This window comes from Ceratina calcarata, unplaced genomic scaffold (genome assembly GCF_001652005.2).
Source record: "Ceratina calcarata isolate Rehan_Ccalc_2016 unplaced genomic scaffold, ASM165200v1 scaffold335.2, whole genome shotgun sequence".
Taxonomy (NCBI): domain Eukaryota; kingdom Metazoa; phylum Arthropoda; class Insecta; order Hymenoptera; family Apidae; genus Ceratina; species Ceratina calcarata.
Genome location: NW_017156276.1, coordinates 151,439 through 161,167, shown reverse-complemented (window position 1 = coordinate 161,167; position 9,729 = coordinate 151,439). Strand labels below are relative to the sequence as shown.

Below are 9,729 nucleotides of genomic sequence, written 5' to 3'. Positions count from 1 at the left end.
ACGTCACCCATTGACTGGAGCGTTGAAGGAAGTCTCGCAGCGCGAGTGAGTGAGAGACTTCGAGCAACAAAGACAGCGATAGTCGGCTGCCGAAAAATCGATTGTCTTTACATGACGAGGTCTACGGAAAACGGATTGAAATTAATTTAAAAGGAAGCTTGTCTCTTCTAATCGTCAAAGATCCATGGTAATTTGTCGCAAAATTATAGACAATTGAATTATGAGAATTTTTAATACGATTGCGATTCGAGATCCTCGACGAAGTAACGAAGCGATGTGGACAAATTCTATTTAGCTCGTAATTGCTATTCTCCTTAGAACTAAAATTCGAATCGGGATGAGGCTAAAAGTATTTTAAAAAGAAGGTTTCATATGGACAAACTCTGGTTCAGTAGTCTTTAATAGGTTTTTGTTTCAGCGAATTAAATTTTTCGTACGTTCGATGAAGCGATGATAATTTAAATATCTTCCCTGATACAATACAAATGTGTGCTAACAACAATACTTAATGCTTTCGAAATCTTAATATAGTTTGAACATTCATATTTTAAAAAGAAGAGAAAAAATTATTTTCTGGCTTCCAATTTCATGCATGAATTAATCGAGTAGCAAAAGTATGCTTTCTCTATATTTTATGGGATCATGAATTTTTGACGCTCGGTCTATTCTCTTATGTCTATGCAGGAATAAGGAATATTTACACAAAATAGGAAATAAAAATAACGTCATCAAAAACTGTTAGATGAAATTAGTTTATGACAGTTTATTATTCGAGAACATATGCATGTTGCTAAATTGATCGATATAAATCGGGCAATCTCCATATACATTTAAAGGGGGAAGCGATTCGCACATTTGTAGTAACTTACAATTGTAATTGCAACACGTCGATCAATCAAGCACATTGTTTTCCCATCTATACAATAGTTATGTACAGGCCATTGAGAAGAAAAGAGCGGAACGTTTACAATTAATTATTCAAACTACTATATCTATTAGTCATTTGATGTTTATCGGGAACAATTACGTGTGACCTAACAAATGCATATTACAATGATTTTCTGGTTTTAACGTAATTGTTACATGCTAATTAATATATTAACTGGAGACATTAACAACTAAACATTTCAATTGGTGATTAAAAATTTGTAAAAATTTCGCCACTTTCGTGTCTTGCGAACAATGTGATGATGTCTTGTATTACTTCCAATAGAAGTTTTTTTTAATAAATGAACAAAGAGATATAAATATTTAAAATTTGTTCAGACATCAATCAGGAGCTAAATTGTCGTCTCCAATTAACAAATCCATTATAAATATCGTCGTCTGTGTTTTTACAGTGAAGGGTACTTTTTACATTTATTGATATGTTTACTTTGTGAATGAACAGTAACATGCATTTTTCAGGTTCCGCGAGATATCTCATCAGATCCGAATGAGCCAGGTTCAACGTTAATAACGTCGTCCGTATGCACTTTTGCAACTGATGTATATAACAATAACTTATCGCGTACAATACATAATTTATTCGGCAGTTTTATATCGTAATACTGATTTGTTGCTGAAACACTTTTTTAACAGACACCCAGAATTTCGTGACGATGGCGTGATGTCGTAGCTCGAAATTATTGTAATGAAGTTTACAACCAACTGAACAGACTAGTCCGGAGGATGAGAAGACTGGTGGTCATGATGTACAGCTTGTCATATTTCTCCTGATGATTCCTTCGCGCCGCGTTCCATTGATCATGGTGAACAGCTGCCTGCTTCTCGCCTGTAGATAATTTTTAATATTACAATTGTGTTTTGGAATTCAATGATAATATGATGATAGTATAATAGGAAATATCATATTGTTAGTTATCTATTATATTATATTATATTCTTACAGTTCAAAATTTTTCTGCAAATATTTCGCGGCCGTCAAAAACCACGAATGCGAATACGCTTTTTGCGAACGTCCATTAACGTGTGTCGTAGATACATAGTATGTATACGTCACTGGTTTATATATTTTCCCCTAAATATTGAACGTGGTTTTGCGTAGGGAGACTTACGTATATGTAAATATATATGACATACATTTGACAGCTACATTTTTAAAGTACATTTAGATGTACATATACACCCACACTATTTTTTACTTATGTATAAGGAATGAGAAGTAACTGTTCACTTACAATTACATTATCAGTCATATTGACAAAATGACATATTGATTTCTGTTCCATTAAAAAATTTTATAACTATAGTTAATCTTAACATTTTTCATTCCTTGTACGCACAAAAGGTTTTATTCGCATTTCCCACGATATATCTTGACATAAAAATGTATAAAATTTAATTCAATTTACCATTCAGGACGTGAATATGTACCGCGGCGGTGCTGAATTGGCTAACTGAACACGAATATTCGCCACTGTCAGTCTTTTTCGCCTGCTCGATATACAGCTTGGTCACCAAATCTTCGTTCGACCTGAAAAATCAGCTGTCACGTTACACGTCGTATGTGACCATTACATGTACGCGTGCCAGTACATGTTTTCATCGAAAATCGTGAACGCGTATTACGGCCAACTGTTCTAACGCATGCACGTCGACGGAATATCGACGGAAATTAAAATAAATTGCAAACCGTATTGACCCACTTTCTACAAAATATCTCTACAAGGTACCAGCTTGTCGAAGATATCACAGTAAAACAAAATACTCAATCTTTATCATTACTTTTAGTATTTACTAAAGCAGGGCTGACGAATTAGCAGCTTGCGAGCCACTTAAGACTTTTGCCCCTGCTTACAAGTGCAAATGACGGAACTCGGCGAATATTGTCAGTAGTACAAACTAATAAAAAACTAACATAAAAAATAAGAGCACGAGGCAACTGGATATAGAAATACCGATCGGCAAGGGCGCATTACGGGGCTCACGGAATGCCCCAAGGGAGATTAAACGGTTCGCTCGTTATCCAGAAAGGGTGCAAGCGGACGCGTATATCGGTTCGCTGAGACGAGACGATAAAGTGGAACGTGCCTACCCTGATACGCGAGGCACAATTGCGCGTCCCGTCGATAAACGAACGTAAATCGGAACCCGCGGTCTATCTGTCGGGACGATGCACGTACAATCAATCGGACGTTGCCGCGCCGTTGTGCATGCTCACCCATTAATATGAAAAACGTTCACGTGATCCGGTAACATCTGGCCATTCTTTCTCCAGATGGGATGCGGGATCTTCGAGTCGGACCGTGATGGTCGAGCGACGCAGGTCAACTCGATACCGCTTCCGGTTTTGTAGTACCGATCGCGTAGCTCATGCCGGGCCTCGTCCACGATTCTAATGTCTGGGGCTAAAAATCGATAGAATAAGAGTAAATGTTGATTTCACTAGAATCTGTTATCAATTCCCTTATTAATATTCCCTTATTCCGTTCGGTTGTTGTTGGCAAAAATTTTAAAGTGGTCAACTGCGATGGCGGGATTTCAGATTAATTAATTCTTGAAATAATAGAACAATCCGGAATTATTAAAAAATAATTAATAAACAAAGGATGCACCAGAGCCTGGGTAGACGTAAACAAAAGCTCCAATATGCGTGCGTTTTGAAAGATCCAAAATCCAATGAAAATGAATTCGTTCACCGTGGGGGCACGCTTTGTGTCCTTTCATGATGCTTATTACAAAGTGAGAATATAGGAAATGGAGAATTAATATAAAGTAATGAACAAAGGACGTTTATTATTCTATTTATGCGTGTGCTATTTATATTTTTAACTTTTACTCACATTCAATTGCGAAGTAAAATTGGATCAGTAATTATTTTTACATATAAAATATTGATTCTTAAATGTGAAAATTACGTCAAAATTTAGTCAGATTAAGCATTGGGTAAATTAGCTATAGATTGATTAATATCTTGGGAACGGATCGAGAATCTTTGATCTAAGCTGTATGTTAAAATTTAAATATGTTTGCCCACCATTAGGTATAATTTTTAATCGCATGGACCTAAAAAGTGGATTTCCGGCACAATTGTAGCATTTTTTAATTTTGGCTTTTAAAACCACGTCATAAAATTTTCCCCGTCAATAGCCGAACAACCTGTATATGTACTCTCAAGTATATATTTTCATATTACAACATTAATATTTATGATTAATCTTATGGTGTATGTATAGTATCAATCTAGATGTGAACTATTTTCATTTATTCTTTCATTTATACTAAAATAAAAATGAATTTCGACTTTCTTAATAATACAAATTCTGCATATAATGTAACCTTGTAAGATAAAAAAAGCGCCCTATTTGAAAGTAATCTTGTTACGTCCTTGCGATGCGAGCACGATTTCATATCAAGTCACGTTGCCCGAACTGTTTTCCGTAAACGCGAGTTCATCCTCTCGCGGGAGCAAACAGCTTGGATTCGATAATTAGTTGAGTGAGCGGAAGCGAAGAAGCTTTCGGTCTGGGTAAGCGTGCAACAAGGTGTCGCGTTCATCCGGATCTTTCCAGAGGAAAAACAAAGCAGAAAATAGAGCGGTGCCGGGGAGTAAGTAAGTACGTGACGCGGTACGTGTCCTCGTTCTGGCTTATAAAGTCTACCCGACCACCGCGGGGGTTTCGAAAGATTCCCGGCCCGTAATTGAATTCTTCCGGACACGGAATTCGAACTTATTTCGGCGTCATCACCAACGCAAGAGCGTTATGTGATTTTAACCGGAAATCGATTCTCCCAACGTTCTCAATAGACCACTAGTGATATATTTTTTATAAAAACTTTTATTAAAAACTTCATTTCATCTACATGGCGACTGATAAACTGCAAACTATCGAAATTGACTTTCTTTCGAATAACCGGCTGAACTAAAAATTGACTGCTTGTACAATGATTTTGAAACAATAATTTTACCCGTAAAAAATTTAAAACGTTATGTCAATGTAGTTACACTGATGCGAAAGTTTAATAAATATCTGAGAACGCATAAGTCGTTAAGTGGTCTATCAAAAATAATAATGGAAGGAGATGATAAAGACGGGGATATGATAATTACCAACTCGTGTTCCTAGGCGCCGTAAGTGCTGAAACTCTTAAGTAGAATGCCTGAAATTCTCGAGGTAAGCGAGAGATATCGAGCAAGCTTCACACTGCAAGCCCTTAAGGGAGAGAACGTGTTCTCAGTAATACTCGTTGGTTGTTGACGATGATAAAGGAGTGCCTGCAAATTATCTTATTGTACGTTCGCAGTGCGTCGCTATCGATCGAACAGCTTGACTACGGATGTTTTTCCGATGTGCTCTAATTCAGACGAGCAGTGATTGATATCTTGTATACAGTATCAATATTCATCATCGTAAAAGCTGTTTATAAAACTTACTTAGATTTATAAACGTGATGTTACAAATTTTTATTAGAGACTCCAATAAAAAGTTAAAAATTACGTCCTTTACATTTTTATCCCATATTTCGATGAATAGCAATTTTTTAGTCATTGTACGTATTTTAATTTAATTTTATATTCCATCAGCATTAAATATTTCAGACTGCATGTTTCTCTTAGTTTACATAGAAGTGAAGAAAATAGACTTTTTTTGTACCAATATTAAGCTTTGATAACGGTAACTGCATTCGATCCAAGCGATCGTTACTCCCATGTGTATCAACGAAGTCGATCGATCAAGATGTTTCGGGTGATATCGATGCAGTTTCGTTCGTTCCTTGCCTGTTTTGTTCCGTTCCAGATAGGAAGGTTCCCAGGCGCGACTTTCCACCTTGGGCTACACGGTTTCGCTGATCTTACTGGGGTGGGAATGAAAGTCGCCAAAGCGACATGGTCTCTGCCGATAACGTGCATTTTTGCATATCGCGTTTATACTCTTCGGGACACAATATGTTTCGCTCTCGACGTGCCCTGAATCTGATGAAAATAAATGATTGATACGAAGTCGAACTTCGCTACTGCGTGATAAGGAAAAGTTTTTATTGCATTCGTTTATCAGTTGCAAATTTTCTCTTCCATTTTCGTTACCTTTCATGAATGATGATGTTACGTTATAATATAATAAGATGATTAGAGGAATTTGACTGCGATGCATTTTTTTAAAAAGCAATTTTTTCCTTAAATGAATATCTAGATTTAATAAATGTCCTGGACATTCTCAATATGTTATAGTCCATCTGATATAATTACATTATTTACATTTCATATTTTAATGACGTGAAAGAATCTCGTCTGTTTCGAATTTAGTAATTACAATAAAAAATTTTAACGAAGTGAAGGATTATGTTGATAAATAACACTGATATAATAAAACATTTTTTACTTAATACTGTCTGTCTCTTCCTGACAGTGTTATTAAAATTGCAGAATTACCTACTGTGTTCAACGAGAATTAAAATATGTGAGAGTGAGAACTAATTTAGTTCGATCAATGATGTCAATGTCGCTTCAGAAAGCATTTCATAAAAATTTCTTCTGATAAGCATACTAATATACGTTAAATCATCGCTAATTCTACATGGGAAACTTGGACGACTTTAGAAAGGTTAACGCTATACTGATTTGTTCTGAAATTCACTTTGAATCCATAGTATTCTTATTAGGTAAAGTAGTATCGGTGACCACGATAAATAGGGAAAGCGGCGTGCCATTAACTCGATTCCACAATTTTTTTAATTAAAAGTGTGGTCCGTAGTTGATGATAGCATCGAATGAAATAAACAAAATGGAGCTAAGAGGAAAAAGGAGTAAAGTGATGAATCCGGTGAACGTGGGAGACACAGAAGTTAAAGAAACAAGAAGAAACGGGTGGGGGATTTAAAGAGAGGGTGAAAATACTGTATCGAGCTTAAGATTCCACAGAGTCCGAGTGAGCGAAGACTTTCCGGCTGGAAGCTCGCGCAGAACTTTTCCTACTTTTAACCAGATTAAACGAAAGTTTCGCGTCCTCTGGTTCTTCCGTTTGCTGGATGGAATGCTAGCGAGACATCCACAAAGAGCCGACTCGCGTGCAATCGAATGACAATAGGTGACAAAAGGAACTCGGAAGAGGATGGGATACACCGAGACGGTAAAGCTGATTTCATTCCCACGTGGCTTTACTCTCTTGTATTATATCGTGTCAGGGAAGCTTATTTTTCCTTAGACTTCCTGTTGGGCTCGCGTGCTATTAACAAGAATGAAAGAAACAGGGAATCAAAGAATTCTATAAAATATCGAGTGAACTTAGTGAACGTTTTTGCATGTTTGATTTGCAGAATGTTCTGCCGATCCTTATATTCTTTATTAAGGACAATTAAATGGAGAGAAATAAATTTTATTGAACTGGCATTTAGTCTTATGAATTCAAGTGTATGAAGAAAATCGTGAATAATTATTCTTAATTAAGTAATTTTTCATAGATACGCATTGTTCTTTTTTTTCATATATTGGCAAAATATTTCAAGGTGTTTCGACATTACTTGAATCAACACGAAAGGACGTTGCAGTAAAGTTTTGAAACGATTCTTAATCGGGCAAAGAGGCAAGCAGCCTGATTGTGCTTTACAATAGGTTCACTTTGTTACCTTTAAACTTGTTCGTCAGTTTCCTATTAAACGTCGACGGAATAGCAATTTTTACAGCGCTCAAACGATGCCTAGTGAATTAAAGATCAACCCGTGGAGTTCTGGAGGCTTGGGCAAACGTTAACGAGAATTTAAAACAGGGCAGTCCCGAGTGTCCGTCGCGTCGGGAAGTTCCGAGATTGGGGGCGGATTGGATACGATCTGTAAACTCAGTCGCGAAGTGAAAATAGCAATTTGAAGTAGGCAGTCGAACGCTTCGTGTTTCCGTTCGAGAGATTCGAACTCGAGGGTTTTCGAACGCGGCAGCCTCGATACGTCGCGCCGACCCGCACCGATCGAGCGTTTTTCCGATTTTAAAAAGCGAAACGATAATTTCGGATGGCTCGGTTGTAGGAGGAAAGTTTTGTCAAAAGGCAGACGGATAAGCGATGACGCTCTCAGAATTAATCATTCTAGTCTTTTTCAACTTTCCAACTATGTAATTGAAATTCTTTTATAATTAAATTTTTCTTCCGAAGTTTAAACTCTAAATGTGAAACCATTGGACGTGTACGAGAACCTGATGCTCAGTATGGGACGGGTAGACATTGGGTCAGGGCAAGATGCATTTCAGGATTCCGGAAAAAGTTGAGATTCTGGAGAATGTTTGGTATCCTCGATTAAATTCGGGTTTCTCGATTAGGTTGTTCACGATCGGATCGAGACAAGATGCGTTCTTGAAAATTTCAGGATTCCCAAAAAAGTTGTAATTTTGGAGAATGTACGAGATTCTCGAAAGTATTGGGGATTCTTGAAAATGTTTGGAATTCGTAAAAATTTTGAGGATTCGTTTGATGTTATGAGACTCAATAAGATCAATCCTTGTGTGAGATTTTCGATACTTCAAGCGTTCTCGATAATCACATAAAATTTATTCCTTTATTCTCGTTATTGCTTATTTAATTTGTTAATGTCGAGTTATAGAGATTGGAAAATGAGGTCGAAATTATATATCAAATAAGTAATAATTATGCCTTTTAACACAAAAATTTGAAACGAAATATAATGATTATCTCCTGAATATATTTTCGAGAATCTTAAACATTTTCGAGTTCTCACACATTTATAAAAATTATCTCGTAAACAATCGAAAATCATGTCTTTTTCGAATAAAGATTATAAAGAATTCAATTAAGAGAAAGGTAACCAGCAAATCAAAGTGAACGTTTCTCTATTGCGATCGCGGATCAGTCGAGAGACTTCAATTTCGTATGATCTCAAGGCAGCAAGATGCCGTCATGTTCCCCGAGTGATTACTTCGCCGGAACAAAGGGGGAATAAAGGAAGTGCGCAATCTCGTCCACAACCGGGAATTGCAAATTCTTGTATAAATACGCCTCAACGGGCTATAAAATCGTGCGAATGCGCGCACATCCCTCGACGCGCTCCACTGCTTTTCGGTATATACCCAAGGCAAAGGGGAGTTCGCGCGAAAATCTGAACCGACGTGGTATTAAACTTTTGGTACAACTGTCGTTTGAAACAGCTTCCATATAACTGATCAGAGCTACGCAACACCAAACAGGAGATATGTACGCTTTGGATTGTTATGAACATTCGTATATGATTTAATCTAATAATGTCGATATTTGTTGAAGACAATATCTTAGATCAATTTCTCGCGATATGTTACAAAGACAAACCAAATTATTTACAAAAAATCGCAACCCATTTTATCGTACTACAAGTTTTTAGTATAAGGTTTATGAATCTCATATTAATTCATATCCATTTTGTCAAATGGATTGCTTTATATCTATACAACAAGCCTCTGGGATGTTATACATTGGGTAGATAGCAACTAGCTGAAAAGTCAAATTAATTATTTAATGAGCTATTTAATCGCAGCTGGAAATCTCGTTAGTCTGCTATTTATTCCCGAGACAAGTACACCAAAGTGCATTAAGTTCAATGACAACTCGTTCATCCAGCAGAATTGCTTCCTGGGAAGTTCGTGACAGATAATATGACCATAGGCGCTGTAATCAATAATAGAAACAATGAACAGGAACTTCGTTCAAGTATTTCTTAATGAAACATTGCTCTCGCTTGATAACTACATTAATCATACAATTTAGGAAAGTTTTAGTACGAAACAATGTATCAACTTTTAATATATGATTT

The 9,729-nt window shown here is 36.5% G+C and overlaps 1 protein-coding gene across 1 annotated transcript in view; it reads right to left on the bottom strand.

Annotated features, from left to right (window-relative positions):
* Positions 1-733: 733 nt before the first annotated feature.
* LOC108624924 (zwei Ig domain protein zig-8) overlaps positions 734-9,729 on the bottom strand; it is a 69,482-nt gene continuing 60,486 nt past the window's right edge. The window contains exons 5-7 of the mRNA XM_018024540.2: positions 3,164-3,350; positions 2,355-2,476; positions 734-1,774 (exon numbers count right to left, since the gene is read on the bottom strand). Of these exons, the coding sequence (XP_017880029.1) occupies positions 1,641-1,774; positions 2,355-2,476; positions 3,164-3,350 (443 nt within the window). The 3' untranslated portion in view covers positions 734-1,640. The remainder of the gene's footprint in view (positions 1,775-2,354; positions 2,477-3,163; positions 3,351-9,729) is intronic.